At 41.4% G+C, this 23,725-nt stretch overlaps 1 protein-coding gene across 2 annotated transcripts in view; it reads right to left on the bottom strand.

Moving 5' to 3' along the window:
- Nucleotides 1–23,725, bottom strand: part of LOC308334489 (mRNA-capping enzyme-like) — a 95,597-nt gene that overhangs the window by 15,474 nt on the left and 56,398 nt on the right. For both annotated transcript variants that reach the window (XM_080791281.1, XM_080791282.1), the window contains 2 exons: nucleotides 19,464–19,532; nucleotides 3,322–3,422 (listed from right to left, as the gene is read on the bottom strand). In XM_080791281.1, coding sequence (XP_080647407.1) covers nucleotides 3,322–3,422; nucleotides 19,464–19,532 — 170 coding nt within the window. The remainder of the gene's footprint in view (nucleotides 1–3,321; nucleotides 3,423–19,463; nucleotides 19,533–23,725) is intronic.

Below are 23,725 nucleotides of genomic sequence, written 5' to 3'. Positions count from 1 at the left end.
AAAAAACAACGTTGTGCAAAATGTATCAGGTCTCTGAGACCTGATGAAGAATCGGTAGGTTCGCTCAGGGACGGCGACAGATCAATGAATTGCCGACAAACACATAAATGTTGGCGTTTAATTACTATTATGCTTCCTCGGGGATGGCGACTTCTGACAGCAGCAGCAGTGTTTCTTGTTGGCGGGCAATCAGAGGCAGGCGGGGCGTCACCAAGTCTATGCTCGGACGTAGAATAGATTCACGCCTGCAGCAGTGGACTCTGTCTATGCTGGGACGTAGAATAGATTCAGGCCTGCAGCAGTGGACTCTGTCTATGCTGGGACGTAGAATAGATTCACGCCTGCAGCAGTAGACTGTCTATGCTGGGACGTAGAATAGATTCACGCCTGCAGTAGTGGACCACCATAAGAGAAGATGTATTATGTTAAAGAAATTCATATTATTCCAAGCCATAGCAATGGATTAATTTGTTTAAATGATTGTGATTTTGCTGGGGCCTAGAACCTCCCCAAGTACCCCACTTTGAGAACCAGTGTTCACCCTATCCTTGTCGATAATGCAATTTTAGTGATATAACAATATAGCAGCCAGTTATTGACAGTACGATTGATTGCTTTGCCGTGCTGAAGGTCATGGAGATTCAATGCCAAAACTGAAATTGGCAAAAAAAAAAGAAGGCAAACGTCCTCCCGTCCAATATAAACATACTGCTAAGTGCATTCATGCAATGTTAAAGGTATTATGCGATTGTAGTTTTCTTTTTCACTTTGAATGTTAATGTTCAGGCATTACATTTTATTATTACAATTACTTAATATATTTGTATATATATTTGCATCTTTTGCACCCATTTTATGCTGCTGCTAAGTGGAGTGAATTGCTACCAAAGAACATTGTGTGGTGTGTTTAATTATGCATTGACAATAAAGCATCTAATCTAAAAAGCGCAGATGACGCAGAGGAGAGAACAGGCCCCCAGCGGGAATCAAACCCGGGACCTTCTGGTTGTGAGGTGACGGCGCTACCGACTGCGCCACCGTGCTACGTCCTACGTGAGTGGCCCTCTAATGAGTCGAATCCATTGTTGTTGTGTGCATCTCTGTCTCTCTCTCCTCCTCTATCTCTCTCTCTCTCAACCCAACTGGTAAAGGCAGATGGCCACCCACTCTGTTCAACATTTCATGTTAAAAGGGAACCATTTCCCAGCGACTGCCACTGCCGCAGTGAGACAACGTGTTTATTTAAAGTAATTACATTGACTTAAGGTATGCTGCAAAGTGCTGAAACACATCCTCATCCAAATGCTGCTCATGGTCAGGCCTGACAACAACAACTGAAACAACCATCACCATTATTTGCTCCTTGGGTCCCACAATTGGTATTCACCTCACAAAGCTTAAATTTGCACAATCCTTACTCCCTTGCCGGTCAAGGGAGTATGGCTTGAAATCAAATCTCCATATTATATTCCCCCACATAGCATTGCTTCAAGCATTTTTTTTATGGTAAAAATATCCTGTGTGTGTACTGTGCTACTAGTGAAACTAATTTGAAATGACTACAAACTTAATGATAAAAGATGCATTAATTATGCATGTTTACAGTACTACTTGATCCATTTAACATCAGCAATGCTGAGGACTAGCTGACTGCTATGGCAACAGCTAAACGTTATTCTAATACGTGTGATGACACCGCTTTCCACAGTGGTTAAGAGAGCCGGCTGACTAAAACAAGCCTGTTATGTTATTGGCTTTTTCAACCAAATTTTGCAACAGGACATACAATTCACCAAGTACAGCTAAATGAAAGATGATGTACTAATTAGCTTTAGAAAAAATACGGACTCAAGTGATCCATAATTCAAATGACAAACAGCTAGGTTTCTTTCAGTACCAACCACCACAGGCGGGACATTTATTTTATTCTGGTCTCGCTTCCTCTCATCCACCTTGTTCTCCTCTCCTTCTACGCCGCACCAAACCTCCTCCCAACCCCATCAGTTGCCGTCTTTGTGCTGCTTTTCAGAGGTGGTAATAGAAGTCTCAGTGGCATGCTGCAGACGTGCTCAAGGATGGATTGTGTGGGCTGATGAACAAGCTCCCTCCTCCCCTCTCTGTCTGTCTGTCTCGCTCCGAGAGAAACCAAGACAGATGAGAAGATCAGAGGAGCCCGTCGCCCATTTTCTCCTTTCATCAGAACATTCTTAAAGACAAGAACAGTGATCACTTTTACTCTCCTGCACAGGAGGACAGACAAGGAAACGGGCTGGCTGGCTGATCTGTGGGCAGACCGTAGAGCAGTGTGAGTGGCTGTGCTCGGCTGGTAAATTATTTACATTGCACATTTTTTAATCTTGCCGTCTGATCACTCAAATTCATTTTACGTCCTCGTAACGTTCCGGCACCCAGACAGCCGCTTTCCTCCTTCCGCCCAAGGTGATCCTCCCAAGTAAGACCTGTTTGCAGGTTGAATGCTACAATGCTGGGACAGTCCAGCTGAGGACAGATGCAGCATATTCTCTAAAACCATTTACTGAAGCAGAGCTTACACATAATGGGATTTTGGTGAATTGATGATTTGAAACCATGCTATCTCAGAAATTATAGTGAAGGTGTGCTTTGCTTTAAAAACATAATAAATCACACCTGTGTGAACCGAGTGGTGCAATTATACATTTATTCTTAGTTAATGTACTGTACTGTGCTCTGTAATGTTCTTTGATTATTTTTGGGAAAAACATCTTTGAGAAATGACAGAGTTACCGTGTGGAGTTCGGGGGACATCTAGATCCCCAGGAACGCGGCAAGGGGGGCGGCCGGGTTCCAGCAAGCCTTCCCGTGTCCAAAACAATCGAGAAATGACAGTTACCGCGTGGGGGTCCCCGGAACATCCAGACCCCCAAGAACACACCCAGGGGGCCGGACCGGTTCCGATGAGCTTTCATTTTCTGAGGTGGTTATAGGGCTCTGGTACTCAACTGAATATGAAGGTTTGTCAAGATGACACTTGAGTACAGAATTGGAGCATAAGGCAAACATCGATATATATGATTAAAGTGGATTAAATGATGGAGGGGAAGCATCACCGAAGTATACTTCACTTTGTTCCAAAACATGGCTCAGAGCAAATGGCTGGTGTACACCGCAACAGCACTCAGATAAGTACACCGTCTGTGTACCAGAGTGATAGGTGACGTTAGAACAACAGTAGTCCCTCGAGATAGATTGTTGACTCGGTCAAATTCAAAGGAAAAGAGGGCACAATTTTTCCTTTATTTTCTGACGATGGGTTCTCAGATTGGAATAACAGTGACTCACCCTTCTCCGCCCACTTTGGTGATTTTGAGGCGGAAGTCAACAGAGTTGAGACTGGGGGGCTTCCACTTCAGGATCTCGTCACACCTCCCAGCTTTGTATTTCTACAGGGAGAGACACAGCACAGAGATGTTATGTGGATAGTTTCTTCAGGCAGCAAAACAGGGTTGTGTGTGCTACAGCAAATACAGAAGATTATACCACAGGTCGTTTCGAGGAAGCAATCTGATTGTTTGAAACAGCCTTCTACATCTCGTTCCTGACCGCATCACTGTCGTAATATTGCTTAATTAATACCATTCCCCACCTTTGGCGTAGATCTACGCCAATTTAATTAATCGGACTCATCGCCATTGGCGTAGAATCTACGCCAATGGCGATGAGTCCGATTAATTAAATTGCCGTAGATCTACACCAATTGGTCTTTATAGTGCTTTTGATGTCATGTTAGCATTGGGTTGCTAGGTGCTGATGTCAACAACACTGGAGCGTGCAATCTTGATCTTGTTCCCTGCGTGCACACGCGCCCATTCTATCCGTTTCTTTAAGTCGCATGTATCTCCAAATCCTTGTTTTGACCTTTCTGGTCAAAACAAGGTTTATTGCACGGCCCATAGCAGACCATGTGATCCCTGCGATCATGGTTTCTCTGCCCTCATCGCAAGACCGGAAGTGATATGCGACAACACGCACACTAGACAACATAACATCCGGTCGCAGATTTTTGACTCTTCAAAAAAAGGGTTGAAAGGGAAAATCCTGGCAATGAGGTTAATTAATTACACCTCGCACACCCTGCCTGCCATCTCTGTAGAATTTGGGTTTCAAGTGGGTCTGCCAAGTCCAATTAAAGGTTGAAAATGAATTCAAAATGATCCCACATTGCTTTAGTTGAGGTTTCTCAATTACTGAGGTTACATGATTTTTTCTTTTTCAAGCCAATATGTTTCTACGGTACAGTACTATTCGTCTGTGCCTCAATCTCAAAATGACATTGATGGGTACCTATGGGTATTTATGTTAGACACACCCACAGACACACCCCCAGATTCTCAGCCACACCCACAGGTTTATTTTAATATGTGGAGTGGCTATTCAACCACCAGGTGGCGTCGGCCCATGATGAGCAGAGCTGCATGCACTGAGTCTTAATATGTAGCTTCTAGCAATATGCAGTAAATTTGTACTGTAAACTAAAGTATCAATACTGTAATATTGAAATACATTGAAATACATACTGTTACAAGTCATATTTATTTGAGTAAGCGGTTAGGGTCCATTTGGTTCCATTTCTACACTCTAAAGTTAAATTATCATTGATGTTACAATATAAATATTGGGGGTCCCAGAGATATAAATGCCATTAAATGGGGGTCCATACTCCATAGACTAATGCATGTCAAACTGGGGGTCCTTGGGTCCCTGGCATATCTTTTCAAATGGGGGTCCCTGGCATATCTTTTTCAAATGGGGGTCCCTGGCATATCTCTTCAAATGGGGGTCCCTGGCATATCTTTTCAAATGGGGGTCCCTGGCATATCTCTTCAAATGGGGGATTGGGGGTCCCTGGCATATCTCTTCAAATGGGGGTCCCTGGAATATCTCTTCAAATGGGGGGGTCCCTGGCATATCTCCCCAAACGGGGGTCCCAAATGGGGGGTCCCCGGCACATCCCCCCCAAATGGGGGTCCCCGGCACACCTCCCCAAATGGGGGTCCCCGTCACATCTCCCTCGCTCTCTTCCCCCCCCCCTCCCCCCCTCTCTCTCTCTCTAAATTCAATTCAAATTTAAAGTTCAAATTCCTTGGTTACCTTTCAATTTGCAATACTTTTTTCCTTTTACACAAGCCTGCCTGCCTGCCTGCCTGGCTGTCTGTGGCCTGCCATGCACTGCAGCTCACGCACAGGGCTACTGTAGAACGCAGTGGTATAAATATATATATATATATATATATATTAAATATATAGTAAAACGTAAAAGTAAATATACCTTTAAAAACACACATGACAGCACTCATCAAATAACTTTAAAGAGAAAGAAAAGGACAGAGACAGAGCCTCATTTAAAAACAAAATGCTCATTATGCAATGTGAAATGCCACCTAATCCTTTTCCTTGTCTTTATTATGGGCCAACTTGTGAACGCTGCATGCTTTTATTGTGAAGGGTCTCAGTTCTCACAGCCTGCTTATTTCCACGTGCTGAAAATAGCTGATCGACAAGCTCACAACGCGTTGCGTCCGCAACGCGTTGTGAGCTTGTAGATCAGCCATTTTCAGCATGCAAGCATAACACGTGTACGACGAAGAATAAATCACGCATCACTGCGCTTCTGTGAAGGGAGGGAGATATATTTTGTTGGCTGAACGAGGCGATCATGTTTGGACATCTATGGACAGCTATTTTTCGTGGCACATTATGTTTAATCACAACAACGTCACGTTTAGCCTACTTTACCTCCTGGTCGGGACTGTATGTGTCTGCTGTCTACGTGCATATGTGCTCTGCGCGCTCCAGTCTTTCTGGAGGGAGCGAAATGTAGCGTCTTCTGGATGCATCTAAGCATTAACATTTCAATGGCCGAGGGTCGTTAGAGTCTATTGTTCCGTGTTGTAGTTATCGCACGTCTAATGGTTAGACGTGTGACAACAATGACGCAACAATAATAAGCCTGCAGCCCAGTAGCTATAATATTGCTTAAGGGGGAGAGTTAGTGTGCCGCCTGATTTGACAGAAAGTAACACTATAACTTAATTTCAGTCAAATTACGGGGAGCACTTGGACACATCAAGCGGAGCACCAAAGCTCCGCGACACACAGGTTGGGAAACACTGGCATAGATAGTCAGGGTCTGTCTGCCTGCCTGCCAAATTACAATATTTGCCTCTGAGATGTGGAGTAGAAGCAAAAGCACTGGAAATCGGCAATACTTTAGGCTCTTTGGATGCAAGAGAGTATTTTAATTTGTATTTAATTTTACAGTTCATATTACCCCACCCCCCACGGCGCATTCAACACCTTTAGCTGTGTCCCAAACAATGGTTCCTGTTATTCACTTCAAACTGTGCTCTCCTGTGTTTTTTTTCCTGTGTGTTCACTGAGTCTATATCGAGTTAAAGTTTTCCTTAGTTTTGGGTCAGTTACTGTGCTCAAGTATTCTACTAATGTGTATTCCCTGTTTAGAGCTAAATAGCATTCCATTTTGCTCTGGTTTTGAGTAGATCTGTTCCAGTGTGTGAGATAGCTTTCTTTTTGTTTTCTTATGATTTGGTGTAGCAAATTCAGATTTAAGCTCAGTCTTTGAACAATCTGTTCTGAGGACCCCCTGTTTTTTTCATATGCCATCTGAATTAATTAAAAGCAGGCTCTGTACAGTTTTTAGTAGTATTTGACTATCTCTCCCCAGAGTCCCCACAATGTCTAGCCAAACAGGTTATGTTAATTGTATACAGTAGTCAGCCTACTACAGAGGCTACTGAGAGAGAGAGAGAGAGAGAGAGAGAGAGAGAGAGAGAGAGTAATTTTTTTTAGGGTTTTCAGGAAGGAAAAAAACTGATAGGCCTAAATAGGATTAAACCTTATACTTGTTTTATTACTCTTAAACAGATACAGGCTTTGAGAAAGCATATTCAAAGAGCCTAGTGACAATCAGGGGTAAATATAAACTGTTACTGACTTACTCCTGATGACATCACAAAACCATTGAAAAAATCCTATTTTGGCATGCATGGTAAACCTATTAATTTAAGTTTTTATATTTAAATGATATTAAGAAAGTCACTCACCATTCCACAGTGGTGGAAAGTAAGTGCATTTACTTAAGTACTGTACAATTTTGAGGCATTTGTACTTTACTTTAGTATTCATGAATTCCAATACTTCTACTTCTACTCCACTACATCTCAGAGGCAAATACTGTACTTGTACGCCAAAAAAATGCATTAACCACTTCCTCAGTATAGTAGACTATTTGAAAATAGCGGATCTACAAGCTCACAATATGTCGTCATTTGCCACATTATGAGCTTGTAGATCATGCAAAGTAGCCAGTGAGGGATATGGTGTGAAGCTCTTTCCAACACGTGGTGATGATGACAGTAACTCAGGTCGTCTCGTTGAGTGCATTTAAAAATGTTTTATTTTGCTTGCAGGGGTGGATAAGGCATGACATAAACCGGGTATTTAAACTTTAACTTAAACAATACCTCGTGATGCAAAATAAACAAAGGATAACTCAAAACAACTGAAAACAAACAAAACACGCACGGTTGAAAAACGGTGTGGCTTCCCTGTGACGTTTCCCAAAATCCCTCCTGCCGTGCACCTGTGACGCATACAAGTAGGCTGTGCCTGTGATTGACTGAGCCCGCCTCTGCCCAGGTTGTCATAGCAACTTCACAAGAAATGAACCACAAATAAAATCATCAAATTGGCTACAACATAGCCTATAGTGCTGGTTTGCAATAGTAACTAAAGTTTTAAAATCTGTGTTTTGTACTATACAATTGTATGTATAAGTACAGAACAAAGAAGGTTAGTTTTCAACTTTGTTGAAGAGGCTGAGAAATTATGTTTTAGTTTATTTTAAGCCAGTGTAAAATTTTTGTTGTCTAAGACTAGATAGTTTAATTGCCTAGGCAGGCCTAAAGTTCAATGGATTGTTGTGAATTTGCTACTAAAAGTAACACTAAGAGGTGCCTGCATGGTGGGGGTGGGGAAATGTTTTCACACCTCACAGACCGGGCATATAGGGGGGGGGGGGGGTTGAGAGAGTGACTGTGAGACCCCAAAGCAGTAACACACACACACACACATAATGTGTGTTGTGGAAATGTAGATCTGCTGTTGACAATAAAGGATAAAAAAACTTCCTCTGTCTCTCAGAATCAGAAGCTGTTACATCAGTTTTACAAGTAAAAAAAAAGGAAGGAGATTAAGGCAGGAAATAGAGTTTGAGTGCAATGTAAACGTACATTTTCTCATGCTGATAAAGCTCCTTTGAATTGAATTTAATTTAGATTTTCTGTCTCATTTCAAGTTTTCAAATATATAAAAATATTTTGAAAATAGCAGATCCACAAGCTCACACGCTATTTAAAAATGGCCAAATTGTGTATAGTTGTTAATGTGTATTTTATTTACTTCTACTCCACTACATCTCAGAGGCAAATATTGTATTTGTACGCCACTACATTTATTTGCAAACTTTAGTTAATGTACAGTTAATGTACAGTTAATGTACAGTTAACCCCCAGTCCACAGAACAGGGGGTCCTCAGAACAGGGGGTATGATGTAACTAAATATATAATTATATAAAAAAAGTGGGCAGAAGCGTGTTTACCAAAAGTACAAAAAGTGTTTCATTGCAAACATTTCATCAATAATCATCAACACAATATTCAGATTAAAGAGATATGCCAGGGACCCCCACCCGAAGAGACACGCAGGGACCCCCACCCGAAGAGACACGCCAGGGACCCCCCACCCGAAGAGACACGCCAGGGACCCCCACCCGAAGAGACACGCAGGGATCCCCCACCCGAAGAGACACGCCAGGGACCCCCACCCGAAGAGACACGACAGGGACCCCCACCCGAAGAGACACACCAAGGACCCCCACCCGAAGAGACACGCCAAGGACCCCCCACCCGAAGAGACACGACAGGGACCCCCACCCGAAGAGACACGACAGGGACCCCCACCCGAAGAGACACGCCAAGGACCCCCCACCCGAAGAGACACGACAGGGACCCCCACCCGAAGAGACACGACAGGGACCCCCACCCGAAGAGACACGCCAAGGACCCCCCACCCGAAGAGACACGACAGGGACCCCCACCCGAAGAGACACGCCAGGGACCCCCCCTCCATAGACTAATGGCTATAGCTGTAAAAACCTTCTCTTATGGGGGTCCCTGGCATATCCTCTCAAATGGGGGTCCCTGGCACATCCCCCCAAATGGGGGTCTCCGGCACATCCCCCCAAACGGGGGTCCCTGGCACATCCCTTCAAATTTTCATTAAATTTGCAAGCTGTATAGTTGGGTGGGGGGGTGTACCCCCCACCCGAAGAGACACGACAGGGACCCCCACCCGAAGAGACACGCCAGGGACCCCCCCTCCATACTCCATAGATAGACTAATGCATGTCAAACTGGGGGTCCTTGAAATTAAACGGGTTGAGAGTCACTGCTATAGCTGTAAAAACCTTCTCTTATGGGGTCCCTGGCATATCCTCTCAAATGGGGGGTCCCTGGCACATCCCTTCAAATTTTCATTAAATTTGCAAGCTGAATACTGCACTGGCCTCTGTCCTACTGCCCTACTGCCACCTACTGTCTGTTTATTATATTACACAGTAGGTGAAAAGAAAACTCCCCTTACGACTAAACCACACCCATAAGAGGTGTGACTTCCATAGGTACCCAGGTACTTTTAAATACCTAGAGGTAACTATGGGTACTGGGCTGGCATAAACGAATGGAACCCCACTGTATGTCTTAAGAAGATCATGACCCACCCACCACATCTTCATTCATTATATATGCATACGTGACATAAAGGGTGTAGGTTGCCCAGTAACACAAGTTTGCACACAGGAAAATCCATGAATTATCTAGCTTAATAACAATAATCGTTTTATTCTATAAATGACATTTTTCAAGAATCTAATGTTTTTTGAGTGGCGGTAGCCCCTCCTATATTTAGCTATTAGTGTAGATTTCCGTCCTACACAAACATTAAATTCCCATTGACAATGAATGGAGAATTTTACGTCATAGTGTCTGCGAAATAGGCATAGGGCTCTATTTTCGTCCTATCCCTTTTTTACTATTTTGATTGAAAATAAGTTTTGAATAGTTCAACTAGCCGATCTACATCGACACGTTGTGAGCTTGTAGATTGGCTATTTTATGTATTCAAAAATGTTTTTCAAAATAGTAAAAAAAGAAAAAAAGGTAAAGTAGTTTAGGGATAAGGGGTTTAGCATGGACGAAAATAGAGCCCAGTGTCTATTTTACGTCATGATGATGTACGATGATAAGAGCGCCCCTCACTTCACACAGGTGTGATTTTTCATATAATAAACGCCCCTCCAAACATAATAGTAGCACGGAGTGTGATTATTTTATTGGGTGATGATGTATGACAATGCATGATGATAAGAGCACCCCTCACTTCACATGAGTGTGAATTTTGTATATATCAACCAATTATATAAAAAGAAATAGAAAATAAATAATTTGTAATCGCCTCAATAGATTAGTCAGATTAACTACTCAAACAAATTTTCCCCAGAAACGGATGAATTAAAATGGTTTATTTTTAATGATCCGTTAAATAAATTAACTGTTGCACCCCTAACTGAAACCACAGTAAATGAGCCTGACAGTACTCCGATAATACAGAAAAACAAACAATAATGGTACTTTGAGGACAAGTGTAGATGTACAGCACAAGGGACTTGAAAGAAAAAGCATCGCTGCTCTTCACATATTTCTCTTGCTTGGCCCTCAAACTGGAGGCCTGCTGTGTGAGTGTTGGCACCCCTCTGGGTTTGCTGAAATTAGATCTTGGTCTTTGATAAGACTTCAAAAACTGCCACTCTCCCACTGACTCCCAGTATCTACCCGTTTTAACCATCTGTCTGTTGATGTCCCTTTTATGCCTATATATGGAGATGTCTGTATCCGTGTGTTAGCATCAATTTTATTTTATTCCCATTTATGGAGATCCCAACTGCTGATCCACCCATGAATAAAGGTGATTTGAATATTTATGGTGAATTCTTTTTGAGAACAGCAGCCATTTGTAAATACCAAAAATTGTTGATTGTTGAATGCAACAAGGTAGCAACTTTCATCTGTCCTCTATGCAAACTCCCTAACATTTTAAACGATGGAGTCCTGTACCAAGCATCCTGTGCTTGTTGGGTTGGTGGTAAGTGGGGTTTAGTTTCCGCATTATATGGACACTTTTTGGAAATAGGAAAGGGCTTAATAATATTGAATAGACAAACCACAGTGGTTGTGAGTATGTCTGTCAACTGTTACATGCACCCCCCCTCCCTATGTACTGTGCTGCCATCACTGAAGACCCAAGCACAGAGTAGAGCAGTCAACTTTGTATAGTTGCTTGAGCAAGTCAAAGCCTGACTTTGTCTCTTTTAGTGAAAAATGACACGAGTCCTTGCTGTCCTTGCTTTGTCCCTGATGGGGCTCTGAATGTGGGAGGAGGCCTTCACAGGCCTTTGAAACCAGTGCTCTCCATGTGGCTATTCACCGCAAAAGGGCACGGCTCTTTTTAAGAATACATCTTTTCATATGAAACCGTGGGCGTCGAGAGGAACATTCTTCAATAGTCAGTCATGCTGTGCATTGAAAAATGTACAAGCATCAAAACTGTCTGCTCTGGTGAGATGTCCTTCAACGCGAGACATTTACATGTAAACTGAAGTGATATCAGTACAACTGGCTAGTAATCGGGATATGGGCTGCATTATTTTCGTAGCACTGATTCCATTGATTACTCGTTTGATAAATAAAATTATTCAGAAGCAAAAACACAAAAAATAACTAGTTAAATTGATTTGTTGGTTCATGACCCAAACACTAGAGCACGGTAATGATGGAAGTTGGAGATCCATGCCCCACACGACTATGCAATACCCGCTGTACACGTGTCTGTGTCTGTGTCCCTTTTATGACCATAATATGGAGATTCATGCATCTGTCTCTCTGTGTCCCTATATTCCAATATATGGATTTCTGTGTCAGCCATGCCCAAATATGGAGTGGCAGAGGCCTTTTGTGGCGGTTCGGGAAACGGTGGCGGTTCGGGATACGGGGGTGTGGAACGTGTGTGTCGAATTTGAAGTCGGTGGGGCAAACGGTTCTCGAGTTACAGCCGTACGTACGTACATACATACAGACAGACAGACAGACAGACAGACAGACAGACAGACAGACAGACAGACAGACAGAGACATGGTGCATTTATAGATAGATATTGATTACCGGTAGTCTGATTTACACTAACTGCATTACCATAATCCCATTATGGAATTTTAAACTTTGTCGTACAATGTTGCACCAACAATAGCCGATCTACAAGCTAGCTCACTACTCAAGAAAGTTTTATTTTATTAAAATGTATTATTTTCTATAACCAATTAAATTACTTATTGCACTCCTAGGCAGGATTTGCTAAAGATCATTAAAATACTCAGATAGTGTGTGTCACTGGCCATCAGTTGCCCTTGGAATCAACAGGCTTTAGACATTATTATTATTACCTAATCAGACTCCACATTCAATAGGTGTCCTTCGACTCAAGATTCTATTCAATTGAAAGTGCCCTTCTGTCCTTTTCCCATTACTGTTGAATGTTGTTGCATGAACATGCAAAACAAAGCCTGAATTACAGAAGTGCAAAACAGACCTTGAATGTAGACCATGCATTCATCCACAAATCTCTGATCCCGATCCGTTCAATTAATTTCCTTGTAAAGATGTGGCATTGAATACCAGTAAGACACGCAAACGCAGGAAGCGAACGCAGCTGAGACCCTGCAGATCATGTCTGTCTGTCTGTCTGTCTGTCTGTCTATGTGTCTGTCCCGCTGTTACTGTATATGTGGACCTGGCCCCTTTTGTGCCCATATATGGAGCTGAGTGGACCTGGCCCCTTTTGTGCCCATATATGGAGCTGAGTGGACCTGGCCCCTTTTGTGCCCATATATGGAGCTGAGTGATTGCTGATGCAACACACTCCATATTTGGATAGCGGGACAGACAGACATGATCTGCTAGGTCTCATAGTAAGTGCTCACTGCTTCGCAATAAATTTCCCACTGTCTTGGGCAATGAATTGAGCAGCTGAAGAACAAGAACAAACTGAGGGAGAGACTAACTGTTATTTTCACAGTACAAGTAATTGCAGGGTTTAATTGACTGATTCAAAATAAGGTACAAAGCGCAATGTGTATGAATAAAGAAAACTTGATCCAGCAGCAACCATCTTTAACATTTGGATCATTAAATATATATTCCCATTGAAACAAGTCAATTCATGGTTGTAATTAAGGGCTGTAGCACTATTAGTTTATTATTATTAATAATTATGTACAGAAAATCTGTTGTACAAGCCAACAAGCACGGCCAATGCCATTCAATAATGTGGACTTCTATTTGTTATATAAAATTAGTGTGTCATGTGAACAAGAGAGTATGCATAGGCCTACTAGCGCAAGCTGTGCAATACATCGGCTATATAGGCTATATTCTTTTGTGTTGACCAATGTTGGGCACAGCCTACATCTTATATTTTTAGCCTACATATTTTATATGAGGTTTGGGGACTATTGATTCAGAATGAAGACTAAAACAAAAGACTAAATACATATACGCATGCCTTGGTCACTGGTATGGCACCCTCCGAGCTGACTTGGAAATGAGCGGAATGTACAACCAACGTCCACCAATGTCACGGCCAAGTTCAAATGATGAATTCCACACGTAACGTGGGGATGATCATAAATATCCGTACGCTCCAGATACTGTATGAGCACAAGCGCCGTTCCGGCCCATAGTGTTAAACTGGTGAACTGATTTGTTGCTGATGATCTATCATGGCTGCCTTTGACAACAGGCTAAGGGTACAGTGCAGGGAATTCAGTCAAATTCAAAAGTGAGAAATCCATAAAGAGTTTAAAGTACAGACAGTGACCAACAATATTTTTCTAATGTACTGTATGGCTGCCATATCTCCTCCTCACAGTCCCATATTAAAAGACCATTTGTTGAAATTCCCTGCCAGTGTCTGCTCAACCTAGACAGCCAGCTGCACAGGTCTCCACATAATTCTAATTATGTGCACCCAAAGCCTTCCCCTTCTCTGATTATTCATGAGATATTTGATCGATCCAACTGAAATGAGCCACAGAGGGCAACCTGACCCTCAGCTCAGCTGTGTCGACACAGCAACCCATGTCAATTCCTTGTATCTAAACACAGAGCCTTTTCTACAGTCAGGTCATGTAAAAGATTCAGTGTAGTCCTTAAAAGATAAAACAGAAATTCTGATTTATTTAGCACACTCACACTCCACAGTATGAGTAGGTAACTGTGGGAATAGCCAGAATAAAAATCCGAGATGAAATCTATCAGTTGTAATGTTGTAGTCATACAGGGGAGGCAACAGCCAAGCAAAAAACATATCATATATTGATATTGTAGCATGGATTAAGCAATATTGACTCATCAGTTAATTGATCTATCTAGGAGAGATCATCTTGGACAGCCAAAGCCACTCTACTGGTGTCGTCGCAGCTGTAGACTGTAAACCTGCAGACATTCATAACCAGAACTTCTACTCCCCAATGGCTCTACCCATACAGTAGTCTTGCTTCCATGATAAGGACTTTGCAAATCCCAAACAGAAAAACGAAAAAACAAGAGTGAGTTTAAATGCTCAGCTACAGGTGCTAGAAAAAAGACCAGAGTTTGCCAAAAATATTAGTAGGTTTTATCCTTGCTATTCAAGCTTTATGGCAATCTGCCTATAAAGGTGGCACAAGGGCAAAATCCATTGATTCACCAAAATCAGTAGGGGCCATCTTCTGGAAAGCATGAATGCACTCAGCAGTGGCATTAGGCGCGTTAGATCTTGAGATATCTTGTGTGCAAGTGCACATTTTGGCGAAATGGTGGAGCTAATGCAAAGGCTAGGGGACATCCAGGGCACACAAGTTCAAAACGCCAGTAATCCTTATCTGATCAGATTTTGGGTTGTTAGTTCAAAACCAAGAATCAGGATTGGGGATCACTCCAACCATATCAGGAAATCAAAGCTGTTATCTGGATCAAATCTTCAAAATAGGTTAGTTCAATCAAAAGTTAACTGAAACATAAGATTGGGATTGAAAAACAAACAAAACAAAATAGAACAGGCTGACCTTGATCCCAATGGATCAATTTAATACGATTAATTTAATTTACTAGCCCTTACCCGTTGTGAGATATTTGCGTTTTCGCATTTTTTATTCACTAATAAATTCATAATTAATTTACAATTTGTTAAACTGGAAAAAGCGCATCGTTAAGACCTCCATATTATTATGGTCAATGCCTGTGTGAAAAGTGGGAGCGATTGGTGTAGGCAGTGAGGAGCTACGGCAGTCACAGTGACAGACAGACAGAAGCATGTCAATCTTTTGACATGCTTCTGTCTTTTGAAGCATGTCAATCTAAACGCACAGATACTGTAGGACTCCTAAAGAAGTGTGCACGGTGTGCACCCGGAAACACAACCATGTCCGATCTAAAGTCAGAGGTTTTATAAAAAAGAAACAATTCTGGCTTTCTTTGTTTTTGGCGAAAACAGGCTATATTCAACTGCCAACAACTAAAGAACGGAGTGTCGCAGTGACAAGTTTTCTTTAAAAAAAAAAAATCTCCCGTCGATGAAAGCAGCTCGTTGTGGAGCAAAATATTCTGTGGGTCGTGGAAGGTTAGTAAAAAACCCTCAAATTCTGGAACAGGCTGCAATAGGCGATGTTTGAAACTCTGGCATTTAATGAGTAGAAGTGTGTAAATGTAAATACTACCTTATTTGTAGGCTCTATTGTTGATTCAAATCTTCATTTATTTTTGTCAAATTTGCAGTGTGCCCTTGCCTACCTCTCAGAACAGTGTATTCAAATAAAGAATAATAATGTAAAAAAAAAGAGAGTGAGAGAAGAGGAGAAGAGACTACTGCCCTTTTCTGGGCAGTAAATGGGCTTTAATTTGTGGGTTAGGATTTATTTTTTAAATCCACGGTAATTCAGACCATGTTTCTGAGATATCTTGTTTGAGACCACAGTGGTGGACGGACGGACTGACTGACATTGCCATCCTTCAGTGGGGCAAAAATATATATACAATAAAAAAAATTGTGTCCAGTAGTGGGAGAGAGACACAAGCAGGCAGTGTGTTTCAGTTCACTGAGTAGATAGTTGCCTTCTGCTTTCCAACAACCAAGGATTAACGCCAAGCCTGACTTGGTGCTGGAAGCAATTGAGTGTGTCTTCAATCTGTTGAGCCCATACATCACAAGACAATCCTGTCATATGCAAAAACATTCCTCACATCATTCTTAATAGAGACACTTGTCTTTGGAGATATGTATGATGGAGATATGTATGATGACAGATGATACTTTATCAGTAGATTGTTTAAATATTATTTCTCACACCATTTATTTTTCCCCCCTTCATGATTTGTCTTACTAGAATGTTTTACCTCGACCCAACATTTTTTATAATAACAGTAATACACAATAAGTGTCCAGCTTGACGTGAGTGTGAAAGTGCAATACTTTCATTACCTGGGCTTGTATAGATGGGCCATTTATGAAATCTGAAAATGGCAACAGCTAAACACAGTTAGATAGATAGCAGCAATCTCTTTTTATCAAATAACCAATACATACAATAGCCTACAGACACTATGTATTGGCAAACAGGCTGACAACTTGTTTGATGGTCATGTCCTGTATAATCCCTATCCGAGTCCCACAATGCTCCCAAAGCACACAGCTGATATTGATCATCCTAGCCATCTCCTGGTCAGGCTTTATTTGTGTTGATGGAGTCTGTTCACCTACCCTGTGATTTTCAGCTAGACCCCAGATATGACTCAAAATAATCAATATCAACAGAATACAAGGGAAGGGAATATAACAATGCCCCCTGGTAACCAGAAAAAAATAAATGGTGAAACTGTTCTTTCTTTACTTACACTTATAATATTGAGGGAAAAGTTTTGACTTTGAGCCTTCAGGTTACTTATTTTTAGCATTAAGGGCTCAATTTTTGTCAGTGGCCTTACCCGCGGCGCTGCCTGCAAGTCAGCCGCTGCCTGCCAATTACAGGTAGGGCAGCTTGCCAGGATTAATGAAAGAATGATTACTATATGCCAGGATATCCCTCCGTTTAACCCTTATTTTGAAGATCCAAAACACCGCGACCAGAACCGGATGTTGACTCAATGGTGTGTGTTGTCGGATTAGGTGTTGATCTCTCACTATCTGGTGAGAGGTACAGACCGGTGCCATTACAGCGACTGCTATGCTCCATGTAATAAGCGTTGTTTTGACCAGAAATGCCACCTGGGACAGGGAATTGGAGATATAAGCTACTGAAAGCATGCAGGTGCACGCGCAAATCAAGTCTAGTGTTATGGCTAACAACAGATAGCCAACCGAAGCTAATGAGTAGCCTTTCGACTAGATCGGATCAAAACATTTATACAACTGAATTAATGTAACGTACGTGAATTGGCGCTTGCAGAGACTAATCAATTAACGTAGGTTAAGTTTCTCGGCGGGGATTGTATTAAATGGTATAGTGGTGCAGCATTACCTGCTATCCATTATGCCGACACCGTTATTCGTGCTTAGAGGTGTGTTGCCAAAAAGAGCGTAGTAATGATCTGCAGGACGAAAGGGGATAAACACCTCTCCTTTCCTTCCTTATATTTATCTGATCAGGTGTCCATTTGCAGTAAAGCTAAGTATCTGGAGGACATGTGACAACTGACCAACTAACTGTCTGATGAGGATCTGTATAGGCAGCACCGTATACAGTACTATATGCTCAAGCGAACATGCTAGGGAGGAAATGTCACTCATGTTCACCCCCTTGAGGGTTCAATTTAAGAAAACAAGAATGTATAAACTGCAGGTTGTCTATAATGATTGCATGCGTATATTATTGAAGAAACCAAGGTGGAGCAGTGCAAGTGAGTTATTCTGTAGTGTGGAGAGTATACACTTTTCATGCCTTACTGAGAAACTTGATGTATCAATTTATGTCGGCTCAATGAGACTCAAAACTGTATCATTATGCTGCTGTGTAACCCCAACACCAACACCAACAGGTAGCGGAGGTGTTTTAGGCCAAAATAGCAACTTTTTCAGGGGAACACGCTGCCCAATGCTAAATGCCCAAATAGTAATTTAGGGACTTCCAACTAAAATAGAGCTTTAAGTGTTAGCCTTCCTTATCTAAAAGAGGCACAAATGCTTCTTTCCAATGAAGAAAAACAGCAAACTACTGCAAGTTTCTAAATGTCAATACTTATCCCTTAATAGCCTAAAGTAGAAATTCACAAAGCTGCTAGAAATGGAAGGAAGGAAATGAGACATAACATGAACAAATAGAGATTATCCAACACTATTTTTCATTGTTTGTACTTTGTATTATTCTGTATAATTTCTGTGTTTCTGAGGTGGAGAATTGGTCTGGTGGAGACAAAGAGTTATGTATAAACTAGAGAGCGAACTGCCCCGCACCTAGTGATAATTTCAATGGAAGTTGCTCACTGGCGTTTGAACTGTGAAGCACCCGGAAGAATGCTCAAGAGTGTTGAAAGTACATTTTCACTTTCATACACTCTTACTTTTACTGTTCTCCAGTACAGTAAAACACAGGATACTGATGGAACTGTAAACACTATACTGTATGTGCTGACATTTATTTTAGCCACAAAGCGAGTGTGGTACTTGGGAAAATATAATTCTGTGCTCTGCGCAAACACGTCTGTCACACTGTTCCCAGCCAGCATTTACGTAGGTGTGCTCCCTGGCTACAGTTTTAGCAGGCATCTAGACAGCTTCCTGTCCAGCAGCAATGATGTGCTGGAGGATTTTATATACATAAAAATATATCCAGTACACCATTGCATCAGGCTCCACTGATTCATAGAATATTGTGTATTAACCTAAGTGCACTTGAGTCCCACAAAGGAGGAGAACAAGGGCTCAGCATTAATATTGCAGATGAAAGAATGCCATGCGGGACCACTCTAACACCAATCTCATCAGCATGAGCTCAACAGAGCCCTTAACATAAGATATCATACTTAGGGCACTGGTGGTCAACATGAGGTACGAGACCCCAGGGGTCACCAGCCAAATTATTGATAGTTGGGAACTGAATGGACCTTTATGGGTTCATAACTCAAATGGAACCAAATGGAAGCAAGTGATGTCGTGGGAGGGTCAATGTCAAACAAAACAAGACGGATAAAGAAAAAGTGCAGACATATGACGTGTTGCAATAAGCATTTTGTTTTGGAATATAACAGATGCTGAAGCTTACCCCACATGGCTGGAAGATTAGCCCGTCGACCTCGTGGCTGACCTGCGATGTGAAGTTCCCATCCAGGAGCTGAAAAAGACAATGGGAGGTCATACAAGATGATTAGAAATATATACAAGGTCAAACTGGCATTGGAGTGGAAACACATGTAATGACAACTATTATATCATGTCAAAGAGCAACGCTATGACACTCTAAAGCCAGGTTGAGTATCGACCATCAACATTCAATAAATCCATCCACACGGTCTTAACCTAGATTGCTAGAGCATGGCTCAGACACCAGCGCTTATCATTTGACATGCCAGAGTAAAGACTAGAATAGCGCATGAGTCATTAGGCTCCTGATGACTGTAAAAGAGTGGGTTTCATCTGCTTCATTGTCATTGTCACCCCAACAACAGCTGTTGCATGTTATCAGAGCTACAAAGAAGAGCTGATGTCAAGCTGGCTGTGGAATTTATTCAGTGGCAGAGGTACCATCATCCTGAGGCCTTTGTTTAGACGAGGATGAGACAAAGCACCAAAACTTGCCAGACTTAGTCAAGCGCTCAACTATCTTCTTTGATACCTGCAAAAAGTCTTCACAAACACTTCCATGCATCATTTATAAAAATGTCTTTAAGAAAACAAAACAGCACAGGGTCAGAGACATGGTTGCCTTGCTTATGTATTCAAAAGCATCAAAATCAAGGACATTTTCAACTACTTCAACAGAGGAGCTTATTTATTTATTATGGCCGTGTTATAAGCATTTACTGTGTTGTAAACACCCATACTACACTATTATATCAGTGTAACTGATTGCAAATCAAATCTTAAACTAATGTTTCACCTAATTCACACCCATCTATGAAAGATGCACAAGGCGGGAGCATGGAATAGTGGACAAAATCTTATCCATTATCCAATAACAAAATATTATTTGGTTTAAGAGGCTAAACTCATCAACATTATACAGTATGTTGTCTGTAGTATTGAATAGAGCCTAAACAATAAGGATCAAACATCTACAAAAATCTGAATCTGCCTTCAGGATACTGTATGAACTCAAAATGTAACAAAATATGTAGAATATTGTAGAATATTGTCCAATTCTTGCGAATACTGGGGGAAAAAGCTGCAATTGTTGGCAAAACAGTTAAAACTATACTGAAATATCAAGTGAAAATACATTAAGCAATCCATTATTCTTATCAAGCATAATAATAATAATAATTCTCAGTGCTAAAGTCCATAAGCAATTTTAGTTGTTAAGAAAATAAGACTTTCTGTACTCCTCCGATCGACCTCATCTCTTTCAAGTGATAACTGATCTATGCTATATGTCCGTGCAGACGGAAAATATAGGCAGGATATGGACATGGTCAATAAAGTACAATAAGACCTAATGCATTTGTGCACTAGACGAAAGATCAGGTATCATACAGTAGCCTGCCCAACAAGGGAAAAAGCAACACAGATAGGCGTGACATAGCCAGCCAGAACAACAATATTCTCTTCACAGATAGGTGTGACATAGCCAGAACAACAATATTCTCTTCACAGCACAATGAATCTCTTCTCATGGCTAATGTGACAGAAACCATTTACATTCAAATCATCGGGGGGAATAAAACTGTCTCTCATCAAAGTGTGTCATTTCCCTCAGGTTCGGACATCCTACCCAGCACCCACCCTTTGAAAACATGAGTGTTCAGTGTGATGTACAGTCAGAATGGAAACCAGCAGAGAGGAGATAAGGAGCCATCACACATTAACCGACACATTCACAGATACGTTCACATGCAGGAGGAGATGATGGAAAACTCATCATTAGTGAGAACGAGCCCTGTGCTGCACAGAGCTGTACAGAAACTAGAAAGGTGAACTCAGTGGAGCACATACTGCATATAATGTAATATCTCCACCAGGCTGGGGGGCCTAACCAAAATTAAAGATGCCGTGATTTTTCCCCCCCTAAAACATGATCATCAGATACTATGATTATACTAGGAGAAATATTAAGTGTACAGACAGTGATAAAATTATGTTTTTATGTATCAACCTGACAAGCAAAACATTGGAAAATGATTTCTGGGTGTTTTTTTTCCCTTCGTAAAATAGGCTCCTCCTACAAACTTTTTAGCCAACAATTATAGCTAATCTGTAAAGAATATAAAAACACTGATATGATACGATGTTTACCACATGTCTCCAGAGATAATGTGTAGCAATTTGTATGATTTTTTTGAAAATTACAAGCCACTCATGCAGACTTTAGATGCCAATCTTAGCCAATCAGAATAGAATATGAAAAATCTGACAGATCCATCTTGATCAGCCAGACGGACAGACAGGGTGCTAAACAGTATCGGCCACGCCTTCGGCCTGGTGGTGACAATGCATTGCTCTGGTTACTTTGCAAGACTCTCTCTTTCCTTTTTGTAACACTTTTATGTTGGCATTGGGATATTTGATCAACTTTGTTTGAAAGTCTAGCATCCCAGCCACAGAGTTGCATTATTTTCAAAGCCGATTTATGTACATTGATTTACTGAGACAGGATGTTGTAGAGAGACAGGCAAAACTGGGGATGACATTCATCATGGGTCCTAGTCCGGGAAGTTAACAAATTGTCCGTACAGGCTTAACCATCAAGACACCCAAAGCACTTCAACCCTAATCACCAACAGTGTATCAACTAACCCTGTTAAATACCTTCATGTACATCTATTATTCATAGGGTGGGCGATAGGGGATACCACATTTTCAATGCATGAATACATCTTAGCCATGCTAGGGAGATGGTGCGCAATGTATCCTATAGTTCTGGTCCAAAGCTCTAATGCCTTCATTAGAGCTGTTACTCTTCTCTTCCTGCGCTCGCATGGAATGCAGACCAGCCTCTCCTGTAGAGAAAATATAAAGAACGTTTTTGCTACTCACCAATACAAAGGGCGGCTTGTGTTATTAGAAAGCCTACTTTCCTTAGTGGACGCACTCCGAGCGCCCATGACATGTATAAAATGTGTTTTTTTTGTCCTTGAACACTATATATACTATATTCATATGTATATGAATAAAATTTACATTTCTGTTTGGCTTTTAGGCTTTGAAGTTGCATAAGGTAGATTTCTGTCTCAAATTCTCTCAATGTCAATAAAGGTTAAATAAAAAATGAAAATAAATATGACAAATTACCTAAATTAAATTAATGCAAATATAATGGCATTATTTCTGTATGCCAACTTTACAGTATGAGAACGGCTGTAGAATCCCTATTGATGATGTCATTAATGGTAGGCAGGTTTCTGAACTGTCCACAGTCCACCTCTGAGACACAGAGTGAGTAGGCAGAATTATGCGATCAAAATGAGCATTAGTGGGGATAAATTATTTGAAGATAAGGTTGAATACAGCATCTAAACTGTTTCTCAATTTGCTGGGGACCCCCTGGAACACCACAAGGACCCCTGGGTTTCCCCAGATCCCACTTTGAGAAAGAGATATAGCTGCAAGAGGGAAAAAAGGGTAATACGGTATAGTACGGTAATAGTATGGCTCTGGCTCTTTTTTTTAACAATGGAGTTGACTCGCGGATATTAGCTCTATTTGTTTTGGCAATGTAGGAGAAATGCATTTTCTGGTTTTGTACTTTTCATAACCTACAAAATATTTTACTCTAGCCTTTATCCTTTAAAAAACATTCTATTTAATAGAAGCATGTTTTTCTAATCTATGGATAGTGTACTGTGATGTATATCATCCAGCCATGTGTGTTAAAAATCCAATTTAAATGAGGTAGCCGAGTTAGTGATTTGTGAGGTTTTATATTCACATGGCCTAACTCTAGGTCCAGATGCAAATACCCGTTCTATTTACACCATGTTACAGAACAAACAACTAAGTCAACTTTCATATGAAATATGGATAGGATTCAAAGCGTACTTATTCTAGAATAATAACATTCCATAGAGTAGCATCAAAGTGTTCTCTGGAATGATGAATGAGTCACATGCTGACACTAAAAATAAATGCTGCCTTTATGTGGCCACAGCAAGTAGGCGGGAGATACCGTTTCACTTCTCTCACCTAAGCAGGGCCAACCCACCGCTTTGGGTTGAAACAGTGAATCCTGGATAAAGAGCCAGCGGAAACGGAGGGCTTCAATGCACTACACATCATCCCCCGGGGAGGACATTCCCAAGAGTGCTACTGCAGAGGAAGGCCGTGACCCGCTTCCGTGGTAAACCTCTTTAGGACGGAAACACAAGGTCTGGC

The sequence above is a fragment of the Protomyctophum bolini genome (assembly GCF_963924005.1).
Source record: "Protomyctophum bolini genome assembly, chromosome: 19".
Lineage (NCBI taxonomy): Eukaryota > Metazoa > Chordata > Actinopteri > Myctophiformes > Myctophidae > Protomyctophum > Protomyctophum bolini.
The sequence above is the reverse complement of the archived record's forward strand: the minus strand, read 5'-3'. Positions and strand labels throughout refer to the sequence as shown.